General features: G+C 43.4%; 1 protein-coding gene across 1 annotated transcript in view; it reads right to left on the reverse strand.

Annotated features, from left to right (window-relative positions):
- Positions 1 to 10375: 10375 nt before the first annotated feature.
- Positions 10376 to 23178, reverse strand: part of LOC120567325 (vasorin-like) — a 35038-nt gene continuing 22235 nt past the window's right edge. The window contains exon 2 of the mRNA XM_039814278.1: positions 10376 to 13521. Coding sequence (XP_039670212.1) covers positions 11378 to 13501 — 2124 coding nt within the window. The 5' untranslated portion in view covers positions 13502 to 13521 and the 3' untranslated portion in view covers positions 10376 to 11377. The remainder of the gene's footprint in view (positions 13522 to 23178) is intronic.

A 23178-nucleotide genomic window follows, 5' to 3' on the forward strand; every position in this document is an offset into this window, starting at 1 on the left:
GCAATCCCATGTCAAACAGAAAATAAACAAGCCTGGTTTTGTCCGCAAACGCTTGCTCCCCCTTCCTCTCCTCTCAAATTCTCCCCCCTTCCCCTTTTCCTTCCTGCCAGCGCATGTCAAAACCTGCTTCACATCTGGCCTGACAAACACCAATAAAACAGGGCCCTTTGTTATTCAATAACTTAATTGGTATCAATTTGATGAGGGGAGGGGGGAAGGCCCAGAGGCTCACCAGACATTTCCTGAAGGAGGAAGAAACAGAACGAGGGAGGGCATACATAAATGGGAGGGAGAGATGGGTATGAAACTGAAATGTATCCTTTTTGATTTAACTTTTGTGTCACTCTGCCCATGAGAGTGAGCAAGATTTGAAGAATGTATCATAAAATGAAATAAGACCACGCCGAGTGAAATGACGAGTGGGAGAGATAATTAGAAGCAGCAGAGAGAGGGAGACGCAAGAAGGAGAATGATAGAAAGCAAAGTAGTTAAAGCTGACAGGGGGATGGGATGAGTTACTGAAAATAGCACATAGCACATAACACTTCAAACACACCCTTTCTTTAGGCTATAAGTGGGCATAAAGAGGCGGGCCATGGCCTATTCCTGCCAGAGGTGGAAGGTCAAGGGGAACAAGCCCTGCAGCAGTGAAGCGTTTAGAGAGCAGCTTTATACAATAAAGCTGAGCTGGACAGCCTGAAAGGACATCAAGAGAAGTTCTGAGTGCAGCAGTTTGATACTGAGTCACAAACAATAAAGGAATGAAGACATTTAAAGAAATTCAATTACATTTTATTTATAGTGTCAAATCATAACAGAAGTCATCTCAGGACACTTTACAGATGAAGTAGGCCTAGACCACACTATAATTTACAGAGATCCAACAATCCCCCAAGAGCAAGCATTTAGTGCGAAAGTGGTGCGAGGAAAAACTTCCTTTATACAGGCGGACTCCTCAGGCAGAACTGATACAAATACACAGATATACAGAAATATGATTCATAATAATTATATTATATAACTATCAATACAGGGTTGAAAGGTAACTCTGTTAAGCTTGTAGCTTGGGGGTGGGGGGGGGTTGTGCATGTATCTTATGTGAGTTAAAAAAAACTGCCACTAAAGGGTGTTTTCCACTTAATGTTGAAAATAATGAGTTAAGGGTTTAAAAGAGTTTTATTTGACCAAATGTTCTAAATGCACCAAAGACCAATTTAATTGTAAAACCTTAAAATCAGCATAACGGATATGTTCATGTGCAAGAAATAATAGATTTAACATATCAACGCTACAATTACTCTCTGCATCTGTTTTTCAGACATGTGTGCCTGCATGAGCGTGCTCATGCATGATTTATGCCTCTTGCACATTGCATGCATGTTTGCAGCATATGGCTTACAGGCACGTATGCCCCGGCCTGGTGTAGTATTGGTCTTGTCTGTTATACTTTGTAGTGAAGGACTAGAAAAGGTGCAAGCCCCTGGTTAATCCCTGCTCTGTGCAGTCATGTCATCTCCTATCACAACATGACCCTGCCTGGCCCTGAAGGCCTATTGTTGTGCCGCAAAAATACTGGAGCCCAATAAACCCTCAGCTGCTGCTCCAAGGCCCCCGAGTTCACTGCAACAACACGACTCCTCTACTCGTCTACCTGCAGGTTACCTCTGCTGACTGCACTTATTTTTCACTTCTCCATCCCCTTGTTCTGTTGCTTCTTCTTCTTCTCATCCTGCAAACTTTTAGGAAGTTTCTAATTGTTAAAAAAACAAGGTCTCATTGTTTTTTTCAGATTCAGAAAACGTTATTCTCTGTCAAACATACAATAGCTTATAAAAGTAATTTACACAGGATAAAAACAATAATACAATGTAATTGTGCAAAGTGACAGTGATAGTGTTTGTGTGGGTCATTACTTTTTATTTAGGATGTTTATGGCAGTGGGAAAGAAGGAGTGTTTGTAAGTGTTTTTCTTAGAGGGACTTTACAGTAAAATGGCAGCCTGATGGACAAGAAGATGATTATTTAGCCACAGAAACATTCAAATTTCTTTCTCTTCTGTCTAATTTTTTGGTTATTCACTATAAAATTTAATTTCTGTAATTAGTAAGAGTAGATCACACGATGAGAAGAATTCCAGACCACATTTTTGGAAAAGGTTTTTAGCCAACAATTTCAACCATCGACGAGATCTCGGGTGGTCCTTTGTTGCTCCGTGTAAAGACTTTTTCATTGAACTTAAAATTCTGCCCCAGAGAACATGGAAGTCATTAAGGGCCCTGGGTAAGAGGAGACCTTTGGTCCACAGGCAAATGAATGGCAATTAAATCTAATTCAATTAAACATTGTACTGCATTTGAGGGAGGAAAAGAGCCATCCACAGCTTCATCCACTGTGTTTTTCTCATGAGAATGAGGAACATGAGCTCTCAACCCACACAGTGTGGGAAGCCATTTTGGAGATAACTACAAAGTGAACCTGCATTGTGTCTTGATTCAGTTTAGCTCTTTAAGTGATTAATGTTGTCTAAAAGCAGTGATGTAAACACATGTGACCATCAGTGTTCAGTCTGTTCCTCTTCAGTCTCAAAAGTAAGTTCCACTAAACTTCCACAATGACTACGTTTACATGTACATAGTATTCCGGTTTTTGCCCTTATTCCAAAAAAGATGATATTCCAACTAAGATGTTTACATGGCTAAAGTGAATATTCTACTAATATTCCCATTTACATGTAGCCATGCAAAAAAAAAAATTTTCAAAGTTTTCCACCAGTGGCGGACTTGTTGGACCGTGCGAACACAGCGTCCCTCTTTCATTCCTTCAACAGGCTTCGTGAAAAGGTCAGCGTTGCCATGTGTGCGCATATCCAAAAAACGGTTGATATCCAAGTCTTTCATAATGTTTTCAAAGTAGGTGTGTTTCTCTTTTCCTTCTTTTCTTTTGGGCATGAATCTCTAGCGCAGCCTTGTTGGTTTGTGTACAACAAATATGGCAACGTACAAAGCTGACGAAAGCCGTAAACTGCTGTAAAAACCCCGATTGAGACCCATATTCCGAATGCGATGTATACATGTCCAAAGAATGCCTCTAAAACCAGAACAATACCAGCATATCCCATGTCTTAATCAGAAAATGCTAAATTCAGAAAAAGGCCTTATTCGGAATATCCAAACGGAATATGCTGTTCACATGAACTGTATCAAATTCGGAATATTGTCATCTTCAGAATAATAGTGGAATATTGGTTTGCGTGTAAACGTACTCACTGTTTCCCTAACATTAACAAAGCACTTATTATAACCATCACCATGTTTCCCTATACCTAACCAAGCCTTGACCATAGCAGTAGCATACAATGGTTTTGGAAGGCACTGACAAATTATTCTTTGTTGATAGGGGTGTCGGATCATAAAACGCTTCTATGTGTCGCACAGACAAACAACATATTTAGTTGTGTGATTTGGAGGACTGGATCCAAGATGAGACTCCGGGACATAAAACTTCAGTTCAGAATCCCTTTTAAAAATTAGAAATGCATTCCGGAAAAAGGACCATAGATCTGTGTTATGAATAAGTGCCAAAAGCTTTAGTGCATTCATAAATGATTTTAAACACTATGAAGTATGCGATTCCCTTTTAACCGAGGCACTCAAACTCTATGTGCCAGAATTTGCTCTTCAAAATGCATCAATGTCCAAAAGACATAAACCATGCTTTTAGTGTGCTAGCAGCTGTGGTAAACATTCTCCCTCAGTCTCTCATTGGCCTTTATATGTTACACAGGTATGTCAGCATTGATAGGAAGATATAGTGCAGCACAAATGGATTGCATATGGAATTCCTGGTTGTAATATGGTAAGTTAGGTATAGTGTTTAGACAGAAGTATGTATGCACACATACACACACACTGAGCCGGGGGGTTAAGAGGCTTGGAGGGCCCGTTTAAACCATTATCAAGTCCAACAATCTGTCTGCAGTTGGATTTCACTCCATTTACTCTTTCCTCCCCACTCTTTTCTCTGCAAACTCCATCTATCCACCCCCAGCAAGCCCTGACTGCTTTCATTACAACCAGATTGCTCAAATAAATCAAGCCTACCCCCAACTCCCCTGCTTTCTTTTTTCTCTCTCGGCCTCTTTCTTTTCTCTCGGCACCCTGCAGCAGTCCACAACAGAAGGTCTTTAAACGAGAAGCACATTTTGGAGCTAATGTTGGTGATGGGCTGTGAAGTTGGGGTTTGTTTTAATTTAGGGACTCTTTGTGGTCCCAGTGTATGTTGTGTATGTATAGACTGTCTATATTGACCCGGTTTGTTGGTTCAATCCAGTCAAAATCACAGATTTAAGAAAGTAAACGCAACCTTTGACCACCCAGAAGTCCAGGCACATGCAGTTTTAAATGGAAATCTTGGATTGTGGGCGTGTTGCTACTCTAGGTCTTCATAAGGGTTGTGTATTTGAAGAAGTGTACTGTACACTGCTATACGTTGCATTATCAAAAACTACACAGTGAAACTATTTGAGAGAAACAGCACTTGTTGAATTTATAGTTTCAAGCCTAAACTGCACTTAAACGTATTGATGCTTTTATCAAATACAGTGCTGGGTAGGGAAAATGTTATTTCGGAACAATTTCTATTTAGCCCTGATCCCGAGCTAGAAATTAGACAACTGATCATCAGATGGGAAAAAAAAAGTCAATGTTGGGTGGATGTAATACAAAATTACTGTGATTTTGTGTATTTACTATATATAGTAAATATAGGGCTAGCTAGTAACTTGCCTTAACACAATCAAAGTTGTCTAAGTTTTCCATCATTAAGACCTATTGTAGTTTGTTTGCCAGATGCCAATGATAGAAAAGTTTTTTTCCTAATAAAAGGGGCTGACATCCATCAAGTCTGGCTGCTTACTTTGGCTCTCATATTTTGTAAGTCCAGTGTCATTGGTCAAATGTTTGGTCCGGGCAGTTTTTTCAAGCATCCTAGCTCTAAAGTTAAAATCTGAAATTTGTCTGTAGTATTACAAAATTTCAGAAGAGATAAGGCTAATTTATACAAATTCTTCATGATGGGATGAGTGCCACGACCAACCCTGAGAGGCAGGTTGTGATTCAGTGTTTTGCTCAAGGTTTGTGTGACAGTAAATAATGAAAGGAAAGAAATTCTCTCTCATTTCTTTCACCAATAAGCTCATCCAAGGAGTCGACTGAGACACAGGTGGCTCAATTTCAGTTCCCTTTTATATCCCTCTGCACTATAGAGACATTGTATTAGTTTTTATTTGACTTTTGTGTACACTACAAACTGTTTTGCTGAATCCTACAAAAAGAAATCTTTCTTTCTTTACTGCCACAGTTATGACATTCGAGGCCACACCCTTCAAAAGTGGTTCTTGTTTTAGCAAACACACAAAATAACAAACAAAAATGTTAACCCCCCTAGTAATTTTCTGAGGAATTCACAATAATAATCTAAAAACATGCCCTCTGAGCCACAGTGGCTGCAGCTCTTTAAAAGAATCCTCTTAATTTTAATCTCCTTTTCATTAGAAACTGAAAGGGTATAATCTGTTTCGTGAATATATAATTAGATTTTTTTTTCTGTCTACTGGTTTACTGGGCATGCTGAATTGGCAAATTGACTGATTCAGACCTCAGCATAGAGTTTAATTCACGTCCTCTGAATGAATTTATTCTGTGTCTATCCCATTGAAGACTAGCTGTCTTCAATCAGATAGACACTTTTTAAATCTAGATATATCTGAGAAGGCTTCATAGAATAAGCTTTTCCTTTTTTTAAAGGTTTTCAAATAGTCTACCATATAAAAATACTACACTAATATTGATATTTTGGCAGTTGGGTATACAAAATGTACTCTTAAAATTTGAAACACATGCGTTCAAAGTGAAATTGTTCTGCACTGTTTTTTTTGTATTATTGCTGCTGCCATCGTACCATTGTCCCTTCATTCCCATTGTGCTTTACCTTGTGAAACAATAGTCTCAATACATACCACTCTCATAAGCAGTTTTACTATGCTCGAGCACAGCTTTACATGTACTTCATCCTATGTGAACATACCACGTTGTCGAAACATTTGCAAATTAACAGCTCCATTACTATTAGTAAGAGGCGACATACCTGAACAGTGAAGTCACTATCGTTGTTTTCCATGGATACTGATAAGTGACCAAGCGGCAACCTCCACGGTTGAAAGATGTAGTTAACGCAGCAGTGCCAAAAACTGCAGTTCAGCGAGTGGCCACTTGCGGCTGGCTCCAAAAGTAAGTCAGTTCCCATTAGTCTCACTTTGCGAGACCCTCCTCCAAAGCGCACTGGAGGAGAGTCTGGCTACTCCACATAGCATTTGGGGATGGGAGGAAAACGTGCTCTGGTTTATTGGCATTTCTTTAAACTAGTGCTGTCAAACGACTAAAATATTTAATCGCGATTAATCGCATTAATGTCATAGTTAACTCACGATTTATCGCAATTAATCGCACATTTTTATCTATTTTAAATGTCCCTTGACTTCTTTTTGTCCCATTATATTTTCTCATTTTAATGCTCCTATCAACATGGAAAAGTGGATTGGCTTGCTTTGTGCAAATTATTTTTTTATTGAAATGGAAATGGAATGGAAATTGATTTATTTGAAACAGCGACAATGCACAAATAAACATTAAACTTGTTAAACAAGAGAATACGTCTTGGGCCAGGTTATAGCAACAATTGCTAATTTCCACCTGTAGTCCCTGGGAAGGTAAACAACAAGGTAAAACCATGTAAAACAACATTGGCATATATATACGTAGTATTCAATTTCACACTAACATTCACACTTGGAGCTAATAATCTGTCACACAATGTAACACTGTTACCTCCATTTTCCATTGCAGATAGTACTGCCTCACGCCTGAGGCGAGCGTGGCTGGTCATCATAGCGACTGCCGTGGGCGTAGTTTGGTAGCGTTGCATTTCCCCATAGACAGTTTCCCCCGACTCATTTCTTGGTTGTCCTTCTCCATAAACTCAAGGAGAGGGGTAACTTTTCCTGCTCCAGGTTTCCCACCGTGGTCAGAAAGAACAGGGGAGACTCTTTGGTTCTCTCACTATGACTCTAGAGTCACTACTCGCTCCGAAGATAATCGCCGTGACGTGCCTACTAGCTACGCGGCTCACAAGCCCAAACAAGTGTGTGCGGCCGCGGCGTGTGTCTGTTTTGTTTCCGGTCTGTGAAATACCCGCCCTTCAATCACTACTGTTGGCCAGGCGTCCAAGGTAACGTAACCCCATTTGTTCAGGTCCTATCCCCTGACCAATCGGCTATCCTAACCTTAACCATTCGAGGTGAAATGCCTAACCGCAACCAATCGAGCTGCTTCGTAGGGCGGGTCTTGGCGTGGCCATAGTGGGATTCGTAATTTTGCTTCCGGTCTAGCTAGATCCGAAAGAACGTTAATCTCGCGATAAAAAAATTGACGGTGTTAAAATGAGTTTGCAGTATCGTTAATAATGCGTTAAACTGACAGCCCTACTTTAAACCAATCACAATTGTCTTGGGCGGTGGTAAGCACCGGAGAAAAGCTGCGGTGCCACTGCAAAATAGGCTCGGAAGGAACCTGTTTTGGTGGAACGTGTACGTTTAAAAGCTAGCTATCTGTCTGGATTTACCCTGCAGAGATCTGAAGATCTTTGCCCGAACCCGACGGGACCCGACGGGACCCGACGGGTTCGGTCGGGTTCGGTCTTAATTTCTATTATTTTACACGGGCTCGGGCCGGACTCGGGCTTGCGCTTCGGGTTGCATGGTAAATGAGCGGTTGATGCGTTTCGATTAGCGTGAAAATGGATCCTGAGGAGGTGAAACGGAGGCTGGTCTCTGGAGGACTTAGCCTATTTCTTTGTTCCAACTTCCAAGTGGCCTATAGCCTCCGTTAGTCATGAGTAAATTATGTTAAAACATGTATAAATGACAAATTTTTTACGAAAGATAAAGGAGCTGTGTGCATGCAGCGCAGTCTCTTTTTTCTTTCTCTCCCTTTTCCGCCGAGTGGTGCGTGTGCCCGCTCGCGGTGTGAAGCGCGTGTCCGCGCTATTCTCCTCAGCTCCATCCACGCTCCACTTGTTTGCCTCTTTTTGGATTCTGAAACCTATAGGTGACGTCACGGAGACTAGGTCCATATTTTATACAGTCTGTGTTAGTGACACAATGCTTCAGTTTATATCTGAATGAATAATCTAAACCTTCACTTGGTAGTAAAGATTTACCAAATGCCCAGAAGATAAATGAACACAATTTTCTACCCTAAAAAGTTGCATTTTGTGGACTTTTATCCTATTGCACTGTTTTCATTGCAGTTTACTGATGTCAAAATGTTGAGTCAACAAGAAAATAGCCAATAGCAAAAAGCAGCAGAGCCATGTAACGTCTGTTATTTGGAAATTGTGTGTTATTTTGTAATATTTTCCACTGGCATCTGTTCTTGGCTATTAGCGAAAATATTAAAGAAAATACAGAAAATGACCTCAATCCACAAACCATCATAACGTCACAAAGTAATTATGTTGTGGTTGAGGTTAGTGGGAATGTATGAGTGTAATAAGGTATTGACAGATACGGGCTGTGTGTAATCAGCTTCTGTTGTTACTGGAAATCCTTTCTCTGTTTTTGTATTTAACTTTGCTCTATGACAACATCCAGAACTGAGCCTCAAATGGGCCAAAATTCCTCAAATCCACAAGGACGAGGAACACACATGAATGTGTATGTTACTGCATCATTATAAAACCATACAAGTGACTTGATTCGGGAAGCCAACACCAAGACACAAAATCGTGGGCAGATTTAACATTACATCTTTTTAATACTGTTCTTTTTCTCAGCATTGCTTTTCTGGCATACACAAACACATAACTGACATAATTGACAAACATAAAACTATAAAAAAAAAAAAAAAAAAAAAGATAAGCTTCCCTAAATAAAAAGGGAAAGTTCTGTAACAAACATGTTGAATATATTTCAAACATTCCCTGTCCCAAGCAATACAAAGAGTCTTCCAGTTGATATATCGGGGGAGAGCAGATATATGAGCATCTGTGTCTGTGTTTATACTGGAATATTGACAGAATGAAGATAGCAGAGAAGCCAAAGAATGTTGATTTTGGACAGAGCTGGGGTGTAGTGCATGGACTCAATTATAAAGCAGACAAGGTACTGTGGAAGCTGAAAAGACACACACACACACACACACACACACACACACACACACACACACACACACACACACACACACACACACACACACACACACACACACACACACACACACACACACACACACACACAGACCTGTTATACTTTGCCATTTAAGATTCTGTCTCATGAAAGTGGAAGATACATATACAAAAAGTAATACTAAAAGCTTATGCCATTCCCAGGCCCAGAGAGGAAATACAGAACAAATACATCAGAACGGTGCACTTAGCCTGTGCATTTCACAGTCTGGTTGGTGGTAAACAAGCAAAACAGTCACCAAACACACACACACACGCCTATAATCCTTGTTGACCAAATCACACTGGATGGTTAGAGTGGAGGCACAGAGAGCCAGTAAGAGGGTGTGTGAGAACAGCTTTAGGGGGACACGGTCTAGACCATATCTCAGAAACGGTTCAGTCAGCAGCGCCAAGAGGAAACTAGTGCCTAAAACTCACTGACACTCACAGCAAATTTCCTTCAAGCTCTTTGAACTTGCTTTTCTTTTCTCTGCACGCGTGTGCTGCTTTAAATCAGTGGGCTCTGCGGCAATAGGCCTTTGAACACAATTTTGACAGCTTTGGCTTTCAAAAACAGTCTGTGGCTTGTCCTTTATGTAGCATTGGCAGAACTGGCAGAGAAAATAAAGTGTCTGACACTTAATACACTTTATAGTTACATTCACTTGGTGAGTTCCTCAGACGCATTTTGGCGAACCTCATACAAAAGCATTCTGTGACTGATGTAAAGATGACCGTTTTAATTAAATCTTTAAATTGAAGCTTCATTAGATATTTGATTATTGTTGCTTGTGTTTAGTCATTTTAGCTCAAGAACCTAAGCTAGCATTTACTTTGCACACACTGCAAGTAGCTCTATAAGGTTTTAGCTACATGTCAGCTAAAAATAAAAAAGGATAGAATTCCTGATGACATAAGCAGGCGTTTTCAAGGGAGAACAATTCATGTTTCATCTAGCAACCATAGCAATACTTAAGGGACATCAACAGCAAAAACATGATTAAAATACAAAAAACATGACCAAAACAAAATATCATGATATAAGTTCGCCAAAACAGCCTTCCCATCACGGCACAGAACAATGCAGGCAAAGTCCATTCTCAATGGCTCTTTATTCAGTCCATTTATCTTTCACAGCAAATTCATCTCCTACGAAGCCAAAAGCTTCAGGATGTGTGGAGAGAATTATGGTAAATCTGTTGACACTGAAGAATCCAACTCCACATGTGAAGAAACTTAAAAGTTTTGTTTCAGATTAGAGAATTAGAGAACAGCAATATAAGTTTAGACAGCTTTTATGGTCATCAACCTATTACTAGCTTTGTATTTTCTCAAAGTTTTTGTGTTATTGCATTCCTTTATGTGACCATCATCAGTCTTGTGGCAGTTTGTGACTGGGACACTGGAAAGGAAAAAAAATATTTCTTTTCAGTGCAAGTTAGATTCATAATCCCCGTGGAGTGGTTGGTCGAAAAACCCATTTTGTACCGGGGCGTGTGGTCCAGGCATCACACATCTGCATCGCTGTTTTTTATTTAAACCATGGTCACTTCCTCCATTTCTATAGCCCAAACACTGGGGCACTTTTCTCCAAACTGTATCTCCCAAATCCAGCAGCAGGATTACAGCTCATTCGTATAGTTTATTTTATATAAACAAAGATTTTTATTTTTATTTTAAATGAGCCACTGGTGACAGTTGCGTCAATGCAAAAAGGCACTTCCGTATTTAGTTTGCTACTAGGACCCTTTTAGTCGATTGCACTTAGTTTATATCACTTGGTTAGGTTTCACCACCATCAAACTCTGCTAGATGACTTTAAACCACATCCTGATCATAGCCCCACTGTGGTTTAGCACATTTCCAATATGCTGTAATCTTAAATTCATCATTCAGTATCTCTAAAATAGATGATCCAGTCCGTAGTGTTATCATTTGGACAACAAAGGATAGTAAGCGCCACTTCTCAAATTGTTGATATCTGAAATTGGAATGAAAATGTGATTTTTAACCACTAAGTAAGCCATAGCAGGATCTCTCAAGTCCTGATGGGCAAGCCCACTCTCTCAAGAAAGTGTTAGTATTTTATTGCATCTTAGAAATAAGATGGCTTTAAGGATGTTAGATTGTTATTTGATGGGCAGTGTCCTTGCATCAAGGATACTTCATAGTCCAAACCCTCATTTTGTTGCAAGGATGAAGGCAGCTGAGGAGTGTGACAGCGGTCAATCTCAGGCTGTTTGTGGGGTAGTGTACCATTTCCCCCATTCTCCAGGCAGGCCTTGATCCCCTCCAGTTCCATGGGATCAGAATCTGCTGGGCCCAGCTCCAGCTCCTTTCCTGCCTTTGCCTGTCTTCTTTTTCGGACACAGATAATTGTCCCCGCCACGACAGCCAACCCCAGCACCAGGGCCAGTGCAGCTAGGGCAAGGATGAGCGTGTATGTCAGCGGGCTCTGTGTCTCCACCCTGGACTCTGGGGATGACACTTGAACCCCTTCAGTGCGAGCCTCTGTACACGACCCTGTTTCCACAGAGCTGTTGGCCCTTGCGTTGATTCTTTCACCCAGGGGAGTGGCACAGACTGAGTAGGTACAGTTGGGTTTCAAACCACGCAAAGTGTACTCAGGGTAGGATGCCGGTACACTCAGGATAATGGGGCGGCGGTCAGGCCCGGAGAGGTTACGGTAGGTCAACCTGATGCCACGGATATGTGGCCGTGTCTCGATGAAACGGTGCAGGTCAAGAAGAATAGATGTGGATGTGACCTGCCGTGAGCTGATAGCATCAAGTTCAGTGGGCGTCTCATGGGTAACTATCAAAACCTCTGCTGCTGACGGTTTCGGTGGCTCAGGAACCTCATCCACATTTTCACAGTAGAGGCCAGAGGTTCCCGACAGACACATACAGCTGAGTTGACCTAATGGGTCAAAATTACAAGTGCCCCCATTGAGGCAGATGTTCGGTGGGCAGATGTGCTCCCCTAGCTCCCCGCTGGTGGAGCTTGGGGAGACTGGAGGTTCTGGTGAAAGAGGGCTGTCTGTTTTTGAGGAGACGGTTGTCTCACTGGGTGGAGGAGGAGGAGGAATGGCGTTGGTATGAATGGTTTCTGGAGATGTGGTGGGCGTCAGGGTAACAGGAGTACTTCCAATTGGGGAGCCAATCAGCACTGTTGTGGTGGGTGGACACCCAAAATCTTTGTGCTCCAGTTCTGAAAGCATCTTCCCAGCATTAACTAAAGGGAAGTGACATCTGGTTTCCTCAGGCCTCCCAAGATTCACAGCCTTCTCTTTTAGCCATACATGGAACCAAGCTAATGGACACATGCAATTAAATGGGTTCTCAGCTGCTGTCAGGTGCAATAACCTAGGGAAGTTCTGGAAAAAACTCTGTGAAAATACTTGAATATTAAGACCACTGAGATCCAGTTCTTGAAGTCCACTTAGTTTCTGGAAGTCCTCCACCTTGAGCTCGCCCAATGGGTTGGCAGCCAGGCTGAGCTTGATCAGCCCCTTGAGGGAGTCCTGCTTTAGGGCCTGGGGTACCTCAGTTAACTGGTTTGTGGAGATGTCAAGCTCATGGAGGTTCCCCAGAGAGGCTATGAGATCTTCATCCACAGAGGTAAGCCCCAGAGAGGCCACTTTAAGGGCTTCCAGGTGGGGAGTCTGGAGGTCTGAGGGTCCCAGAGTTGGGATGGTGTTGTAGCTGAGGTCTAGAAGCAGAAGCCTGGGGAAATGAAGAGATGGCAGCGAGGTGAGCTGGTTCCCTTGGAGCTTGAGTTCCAGTAGCATCTCTAAACTCTCAAAAGCTTCCAAATGTATGCTCTGAATGTTGTTTGCGTGGAGATACAGCCTCTCCAGCTGGACCAACCCAGAAAAACTGCCTTTGGAAATGTGGGTAATGTGGTTGGTGGACAGGTCTAAGTTCTTCAGTTTTGAGAGCATCTCAAACACACTGTCTGGAATCTCTGCCAGCTCATTCTGGCTCAGATCTAGCAACTCCAACTCCCCCAGGCCTTTGAAGTCATCTTGAGACAAAGTGTTGATGCCGTTCTGGAAGATGTATAGATGTTGGGTGGTGGTGGGGACACGAGGCACAGTGCTGGAGCGTCGTTGAATGCAGAATATCGAGCCCTGGGTCTGGCAGGAACAGTCTGCTGGGCAGTCGGAGGATAACACCACACCAGATGAGAGGAAGAAGAGGAGGAAGTAGGGCAGCATGGTGACGTCAGCCTAAAACTCTGAAGAAGAGAGAGAGAGAGAGAGAGAGAGAGATGTTAATCACCCTTCGCTTACTAAGCAGGTCACAATTAAAAAGTGAGGCTTTATAGTAAAAAACAATTCAGACATAAAATACTGTAAACGAAAGAGGCTGTTAACGACATCATTACTGAGGAATAAATAAGTTATGTAAGAAGTATTTTTCTAATTCCTAAAGCCTTAACACCATTTGGTCATAAATAAATGCCAGAGGAGTTTTGTCTTTATCCCTTTCAAAAATGCGTCCATACACTCACATTCAAGCATGCGGGCACACAGACAAACAGTATAGTACAATACAATGGATACAAGCACACTTTACCAATCAACAAACCTTAGCTTACACACACACACACACACACACACACACACACACACACACACACACACACACACACACACACACACACACACACACACACACACACACACACAAATTAGCTGTTTACCATCTTTGGAGCAGACACCCCAGGGATCAGGACCCAAAGGCTGGGGCGACGGGTTAACACAGCCCACCCAGGGTGAACTTTCTGGGGTAAGTGAGAAACCCATTCAGCCTCTTCCCTGTGTTTATGACATGGTCCTTAGCCCATGAAACCAAGTCTGCAGTAATGATGCTCGACACTCGCAGCAACACGCGGCTACTACAAACAAACATATCCAAGGTAAATATGCTGTGAGTGTGTTGCACACCGACACTCAATCACATCTTTTGACATATTTGTGTAATCATTTTACTAAAAACAACAGCGCCAAGTGTGTGTGTGTGTGTGTGTGTGTGTGTGTGTGTGTGTGTGTGTGTGTGTGTGTGTGTGTGTGTGTGTGTGTGTGTGTGTGAGAGACTTAACAAAAACTGATCTAATTTAGATCAGACAAATGAATGTGTGCATGTGTTAGTGTAGGTGATGGTTAAACATGCAATGGAAATCTAAATGTCCATCTTACAGCTAGTCAGTGTGGAAACAATATCAATTTGAATTGCCGGCACATAAATTTGACTGAAAGTTAAGAGAGCACATGGTCTTATTAACTGAACTGTCCAAACAGAGCTCTACGACGAGATAAGTGGGTCAAACCTCCAAACTTTCCCTGCCTCTCCTCCTACTTTTACAACTTCATCTTCTTTTAAAGTGCTCATATTATGCAAATATTCAGGTTCATAATTGTATTTAGAGGTTATATCAGAATAGGTTTACATGGTTTAATTTTCCAAAAACACCATATTTTTGTTGTACTGCACATTGCTGCAGCTCCTCTTTTCACCCTGTGTGTTGAGCTCTCTGTTTTAGCTACAGAGTGAGGCATCTCACTTCTGTTCCATCTTTGTTGGGAGTCGCACATGCACAGTAGCTAGGTAAGGACTACTAGCCAGTCAGAAAATGAGTATGAGGGCGTGCCACGCTAGCAACTAGGCGAGCACAAACGTGCGTCACTTTGTAACACACGTTATGTGTGTTACAAGCCAAAAAGCATAATATGAGCACTTTAAGTTCTGTCTATGTAGTCCAGATTTAGTGGCCTCCTCCTACTCAGGCCTTCTCTTGGTAATAAATTATTTCATTCACTTCACTGTGCAAGAAGATAAACAATCCAACTTACTCTTAGCCTGACTTCTACGTAGATAATGCATTGTGTTTCCTTTCCTTGTCTGGTGACTATTTTCTCACTCCAAAGGTAAACTGTCCATGTATTTCGCACCTACGTTATATGAAGAAATAAAATATCGTCCAAGTATTGTACATATTCGTTTTATGTTTCAATGGAGTCAAGGAGGACAAATATCCTCTTCACTTGTACAGGGCTACCATAAGCATCTCTGTTTGGACTGGATAAACTAAAGTTAACTTCTATTTTAGATGTAGCCTCAGGTAGAATGGGATGTGCCGTTTGTCCACGCAAATTATATAGAGATAACTGCAAACACTGCTGTGTGGTCGGCATTAATGATTCAATAGTACGATGGCATCAAGTCTGGATACTGTGACGTTGTACTCCAGACCAGTTGGAGCCTAAAAATACTTTTTTCAATCTCGTTTAATTTCATCAGCATTTTCGAACACTTGGAAATTGGGTAAGAAATGAACTAGAAGTCCAGCAGAACAGGGACATGTTTTTAATCACGTGCATTAGGCTGCAGTAGGATGCAGTACATATCTCTGCATCACCCTTTTTTCTTATCTCCCCTCTGACCTGGTCTGTGTTCGTAAACTCTTGCACTCCTGCCCCTTCCAGGACTCCTGAGGTGGAAGTTGAGGAGAAACTTAAGATGTTTTATTAAAGTCAGGGGCGCACCTCCGGCCCCATGCCTCCGCTCCCTTTCTGCCCTCTGTCTCCTCCATTTATCCCCCTCTACTCATAACATATGAGGTCAAAGCCCGTCAGTTGACAGGAATTTGCAATATTCTCTCAAGATCTGTCCTTATTAAGCACAAGGTGATGAGAGGTAAAGGAAAGGAAGTGGGGGGAAGAGGGTGGGAAACAGAAAGGTTAAAAAAGTGACAATTGACAAAAAGAGCATTGATATTTTAGGGGCAAACACAAGATTGAAACACAAGTTTTTGTTTGTTATTTAGAACCAAAATTGGGACTAATACAAACCAGAAGCTGCCAATCTTGTGGTCGGGCTTTAGGGCTGGCACACTTGTGAAAGATCAAACCTCCAACCTGTTACTCAGACTAAATAATAAGCCAAAATGCCACGCTTAATTGGTTGGTCTGTAAATTCAAGTTCTCAGCATGTTTCTAATGTTTTTCTTTGTTTTATAGAAAGTAACTATTGCCATTAACAAATGGGTGGCAATAAGGCAAAAGAATGAGGTGGAATACAATGGGTTTTGAGTATGTAGAAATAATCTTTCTCAATCTGCCTTGTCTTGTTGTAAACCACAGGGTGATGTCGGATCTTTGACAGGCTCTTAAGTTTTATAAAACAGATCCCAAGTATGATTTATTTTCAGTTTGGGCCAAAACTTAAAAATGGTGGGAACATCTGTTTAGGTGGAAATGGGCAAGTCCTACACTAATTAGATAAATCTTGCTTGTACGTGCAAAACGTGTTGAACTTTCATTCAATGTAAAAAGAAAGAAACCGTTTCATATAAAAACAGCCTTCTATTAAAACTCTGCACATACATCATTCTGCACACTTAAGCTCAAATATCCAAGTAAAGTAACAATAAGTAAAAGACATTTTTTAGTGTAGAGGGATTAGGATATTTGACGTGTAGATACAGATACTGTGTCTTTTCTTTTTTTTAAGTTCCACTACAGTTTAGACGAAACTAAATTTAACATGACCCTTGTGACAAGGGTCATGTTAAAACAAAATGTCAATTGTTCGTGCCAGTGTGACAGTATTTGTCTTCTTCTGTGTGAAGGGATGAGTGAAGATGACGTAAAAAATGTGTGGCATCACATTGCTGAAGTTACCAAACCAGTCAATCATCGCCATTATTCTAACTAAGAATCAGTCAAACAACAATGCACACCTTGATTCACATGCACTCACTCACTGAAGCTGTCTGAAATCTAACAGCATGTTCTACTGATGACAAAGGGCTAAGACAAGGCATTTGACTGTTTTTGTTTAAAGTGCATGACGAGTTTCAGGACACGCTCTGCTCTGAGGAATCCGGATCTTTCATTGTGTGCAGTCACTTATACCGTTATAGAACAGTAACAGGAGTTATTAGAAGACCTGCTTGTCATTCCTTTAAGGATGCTGCTGCTGGAGCACTGGCGTAGTGAATGATTTGATGATATAGGAAGAGAGGAATTAATAGAATACGCAACCCATTCTCACTCCAAACTCGTAAAATACAGATGTTTGGACAGTGGCTGTCAGCGTCTGAAGCGACGAAAAAAGTGCCCTTCAGCGTGTTTGTGTAACGTACCGGGGAGAGCAGCAGCTACACAGGTTTTAGCGAGTAGTATGTAAGGCCGAAATTCCGCGTAAGGAGGTTGGATGGGTGAAACACAGGGCTTTCACCCAGTAGACCGTGGTTCGTGTCCCGTGTGTTTCCTAGTCGCTTTCTTCTTTAACCGTCCCGTTATTCCCACGTGTCACGGAAGCGTAAGCCCACCCACAACCTTTTCCTAAACTCAACCGTCCGGCTCCCGCATGTCACGGACCTTTTCCTTAGCATAACTGCGTCAAAAGGGACGCCAATAGTCCCGACCAAGCGTGTTTAGTAACAGCTTGTTATATGACGCAAAAGGAGACTTTTAGCATCAGAAAATAACTAATCATGCATATGGGAAGGCTTTGCTTTTGACAATTCTTAAACATTAAAGTGAACATTACAGGTTTCAGCTCTGGATATTTTCTCCTATAAAAAAAATGAAATCTCCCCATGTGGGATTCGTAAAGTATGTCTACTTCTTCTACATATTTATGGGCAATGTCAAATCCAAAGTAAACAGTGTATATGTCTTGCTGTTCCAAAGGGACTGTGTTAAGACATGCACTGTAGTAAACCATCCTAACAGCATGTGTCAGTTGCAGCCTTTGTGTAAATCTAACTCAGAAAACACACAGGTGGGTGGTAAGGTAGAAACACCTACAACCACAGATTATAAGGATTCAAACCTCCATGACAGCATGTCTTGCCAAAGATAGTCTCTTTATGTGTTGATGTCATCAAAAGATCAGCTGATGGACTGGGGGCTCCTGTTCCACCTGTGACCATTGGCAATGTACCTTAATTGGAGCATTGTTTTGTTTTATATTCACAATACTCTGCAATTCAAATTGCTTGTGGAAGCATTTAAATTAGGTTTATTTAATGCTATGTTCCTAATGAGTCCACATAAATTGTCTTGTGTTTTTTTTTTTAATACATAGTGAGTCCTCTCCATCTCTCCAGCCCATGGGCCCACCACCTGTGGGAGGAACCGCTGGGGTCGGGTGCGCTGCCACATGGGTGGCAGTGAAGGTCAGGGGCCTCGACGGACCAGACCCGGGCAGCAGATGCTGGCTCTGGGGACGTGGAACGTCACCTCTCTGTGGGGGAAGGAGCCGGAACTGGTGCGGGAGGTGGAGCGCTACCGGTTAGATCTGGTGGGGCTTACCTCTACGCACAGTCTCGGTTCTGGAACTGTACTCCTGGATAGGGGTTGGACTCTTTTCTTCTCCGGAGTTGCTCAGGGTGTGCGCGCGGGCGGGTGTGGGGATACTAACAAGCCCCCGGCTGGCGCCCGCTCGTTGGGGTTTATCCCGGTGGACGAGAGGGTTCGCCTCCCTACGCCGCGGGTTGTGGGGGTAAAACTCTGACTGTTGTTTGTGCATATGCACCAAACAGGAGTTCGGAGTATTCGGCCTTCTTGGAGACCTTGAGTGGAGTCCTGCATGGGGCGCCAGTGGGGGAATCCATTGTTCTGCTGGGGGACTTCAACGCACACGTGGGCAATGATGGAGACACCTGGAGAGGCGTGATTGGGAGGAACGGCCTCCCTGATCTAAACCAGAGTGGTTGTTTGTTGTTGGACTTCTGTGCTAGTCATGGATTGTCTATAACGAACACCATGTTCGAACATAGGGATGCTCATAAGTGTACCTGGTACCAGAGCACCCTAGGCCGAAGGTCAATGATCGATTTTATAATCGTTTCATCTGATCTGAGGCCGTATGTTTGGGACACTCGGGTGAAGAGAGGGGCAGAGCTGTCAACCGATCACCATCTGGTGGTGAGTTGGGTCAGGGGGTGGGGGAAGACTCTGGACAGACCTGGTAAGCCCAAACGTGTAGTGCGGGTAAATTGGGAACGTCTGAGAGGAGGACCCTGTCCAACGGACTTTCAACTCGCACCGCCGTCGGGCTTTCGGGCATCCCTGTGGAGGCTGGGGGCATTGAACCAGAGTGGACAATGTTCAAAGTTTCCATTGCTGAACGCGGCGAGGAGCTGTGGTCTTAGGGTCTTAGGTGCCTCAAGGGGTGACCACCCGAACACCGTGGTGGACACGGTGGTCAGGGAAGCCGTCCGACTGAAGAAGGAGTCTTTCCGGGATATGTTATCCCAGAGGACTCCGGAGGCAGTTGCAGGGTACCGAAGGGGCCCGAAGGGCTGCAGCCTCTGCCGTGAAAGAGGCAAAGCAGCGGGTGTGGGAGAAGTTTGGAGAAGACATGGAGAAGGACTTTCGGTTCGGCACCAAAGTGCTTCTGGAAAACTGTTCGCCACCTCAGGAGGGGAGGGGAACCATCCAAGCTGTGTACAGTAAGGATGGGACACTGTTGACCTCAACTGAGGAGGTAATAGGGCGGTGGAAGGAGCATTTTGAGGAACTCCTGAATCCGACTAATACGCCCTCTATGTTAGAGGCAGAGCTGGAGGATGACGGGATTGTCGTCCGATTTCCCGGGCCGGGAAGTCACTGATGTAGTCAAACAACTCCACAGTGGCAAAGCCCCGGGGATTGATGAGATCCGTCCAGAAATGCTCAAGGCTCTGGGTGTGGAGGGGCTGTCCTGGTTGACAGCGTCTCTTCAACATTGCGTGGAAGTCTGGAACAGTGCCAAAGGAGTGGCAGACTGGGGTGGTGGTTCCCCTTTTAAAAAAGGGGGACCAGAGGGTGTGTGCCAATTACAGGGGTATCACACTTCTCAGCCTCCCTGGTAAAGTCTACTCCAAGGTGCTGGAAAGGGAGGGTTCGGCCGATAGTCGAACCTCAGGTTGAGGAGGAAAACTGCAGTTCCGTCCTGGTCCGGTAGGAAAACGGACCAGCTCTTCACTCGCAAGGATCCTGGAAGGGGCCTGGGAGTATGCTCAAACGGTCTACATGTGTTTTGTGGATTTGGAGAAGGCTAGGCCGAGGTCCCCGGGGAGATACTGTGGGAGGTGCTGCGGAGGTATGGGGTGAGGGGGTCTCTACTCAGGGCCATCCAATCTCTGTACGACCAAAGTGAGAGCTGTGCCCGGGTTCTCGGCAGTAAGTCTGGCTTCGTTTCAGGTGAGGGTTGGCCTCCGCCAGGGGGCGCTTTGTCACCAATCCTGTTTGTAATATTTATGGACAGGATATCGAGGCGTAGTCGGGGTGGGGAGGGGTTCGTGGTTCGGTGGGCTGGGGATCTCATCGCTGCTTTTGCAGATGATGTGGTCCTGATGGCATCATCGGCCTGCGACCTTCAGCACTCACTGGATCGGTTCGCAGCGCAAGTGTGAAGCGGTTGGGATGAGGATCAGCACCTCTAAATCGGAGGCCATGGTTCTCAGCAGGAAACCGATGGAATGCCTTCTCCAGGTAGGGAATGAGTCCTTACCCCAAGTGAAGGAGTTCAAGTACCTTGGGGTTTTGTTACAGTGAGGGGACAATGGAGCCGGGAGATTGGTCGGAGAGAATCGAGCGCGCGGGTGCGGTATGACATTCCATCTACTCGCACCGTTGTAGCGAAAGAGAGCTGAGCCAGAAGGCAAAGCTCGATCTACCGGTCAGTTTCGTTCCTACCCTCACCTATGGTCATGAAGGCTGGGTCATGACCGAAAGAACGAGATCCAGGGTGCAAGCGGCCGAAATGGGTTTCCTCAGGAGGGTGGCTGGCGTCTCCCTTAGAGATAGGGTGAGAAGCTCAGTCATCCGTGAGGAGCTCGGAGTAGAGCCACTGCTCCTTTGAGTCGAAAGGAGCCAGTTGAGGTGGTTCGGGCATCTGGTGAGGATGCCCCCTGTGCGCCTCCCTAGGGAGGTGTTCCAGGCACGTCCAGCTGGGAGGAGGCCTCGGGGGAAGACCCAGGACTAGGTGGAGGGATTATATCTCCAACCTGGCCTGGGAACGCCTCGGGATCCCCCAGTCGGAGCTGGTTAATGTTGCTCGGGAAAGGGAAGTTTGGGGTCCCCTGATGGAGCTGCTCCCCCCGCGACCCGACACCGGATAAGCGGACGAAGATGGATGGATGGATGGATAGTGAGTCCAAAGACATTGGTTTCCATATTCGGTTCCTAACTAACTAACTGATTACATATAGCATTATTAGGGTTTTAATTTCTGGACTTGTTCTTTGAAGGTTGATTCTTTCACTGAGGGCATTATGGTAAATGTATGGTATTAATAATGGTAGTTTTTAGGTTCTAATGAGTTGTATTATTCCTGATTTGGTGTTACTTAATACTGTTATATTATAAACATGTAAACACACTTGTGCTTAATTTGAGTTTATCAGTGCAGGATTTTGACCAAGACTCTTACAATTATAATAATTTATGATTAGTATTAGTTGAAGTAGTAGTATAGCTTATATGCTGTACTTGTGACATCCTTGTTGTGTGAGTTTTGACTGCCATGTTCAGTTCAGCAATGAAAAACAAATAAAGAGCTCTTAAGCCAAGCATCAAATGCCAAATTGGCAGGGCAGAAATTCCCTTAATGCAATATTTTAAAAGAACTTGCAGGAAAACATGTATGTTCTTCAATCACAGCTGGTTGATATGCACTTTTTGAACATTGCTCAACTTTTAAACGGAATGACAGAAAGAGTGGGAGGGAAACAAGGATGCAGGAAGAGATGAAGTGAAAAATGAAAAGCTGACAGCTCAATCTATGCATAAGTACCTCTCTTTTTTATCATCTTGGCCCTCTTCTGTTGTTTGATAGTGAACGGCTGCCCACATTACAAAGCCAAGAATCTGCCATGTACCATATTAACCACAGCAGTCAAAGCATGGGGAACATCTTCCTGCGTTCACTTAACCTGGAGTTGCAAAACCAGTTCTCTTTGCTCTTTCATAAATCCATGATTAAATGTGACAGTTATTCTGAGTTATTCTGCGGTTAAGACTTCATGGCACACAGTATATCATCGGCCATTTGTCTGAACGTAGATAAGGCCGCATGATGAAAGCAAAACATCGGCGTCAAAATGACACGAAAAAGGTCAACATGCACCAAAGACCTGCAGAGCAGCATAGCAACAAACACACACACATACACACACACTCCTGCATGTGTTCACACCAGCAGACACAGACACACACACCAAGTCTACAACACAGCTGGATTCTGTTACCCACAATACACTGCAACCATCGCTCACTGTGAGACAGAATGAAAGGCTCACATAAACCTTTGTCCTCCCCATGATAAGAGAAAGGTGGAGAGAGAGAAACTAACAGGGAGAGAGAGAGAGAGAGAGAGAGAGAGAGAGAGAGAGAGAGAGAGAGAGAGAGAGAGAGAGAGAGAGAGAGAGAGAACATTTGGTGGCTTAATAGCTGGTAGCTGACAACTGCCTCCATACATCTAAATCTGCTGTAAACAAAGCCTGCCTCCGCTAAACTTAAAGTGCATGACAAAAGCCAGATATGACAGTGTATTCTCTCAAACTGAGGTGGATGGAGTCCTACAAAATCCTGTTCAAGCACAACTGCTGCGTGACTAACTATTACTAAAGAAGAATTAAGCAATGCATCTGCTTACAACTCTGATCTTTTTATTTTTTTTGAGGTTTGGGCATGATTTCTAAAACCATTTTACTCTATAAATTACTTGCTGGGACCTGGGAAGTCATCATCAGTAAGAAGAAGTCAGACAACCAGACAGGTTGTAAACAAAGCCCCAATTTAGCCAAACTTGTTTGGACGAAAAAAATGAAGGTGAACCACCCAAAATGTCTGTGACAAACATCAGTCACAGTTTCCAGACTTCTGGGTTTCAA

The sequence above is a fragment of the Perca fluviatilis genome, chromosome 1 (genome assembly GCF_010015445.1).
Source record: "Perca fluviatilis chromosome 1, GENO_Pfluv_1.0, whole genome shotgun sequence".
NCBI classification, from domain to species: Eukaryota; Metazoa; Chordata; class Actinopteri; order Perciformes; family Percidae; genus Perca; species Perca fluviatilis.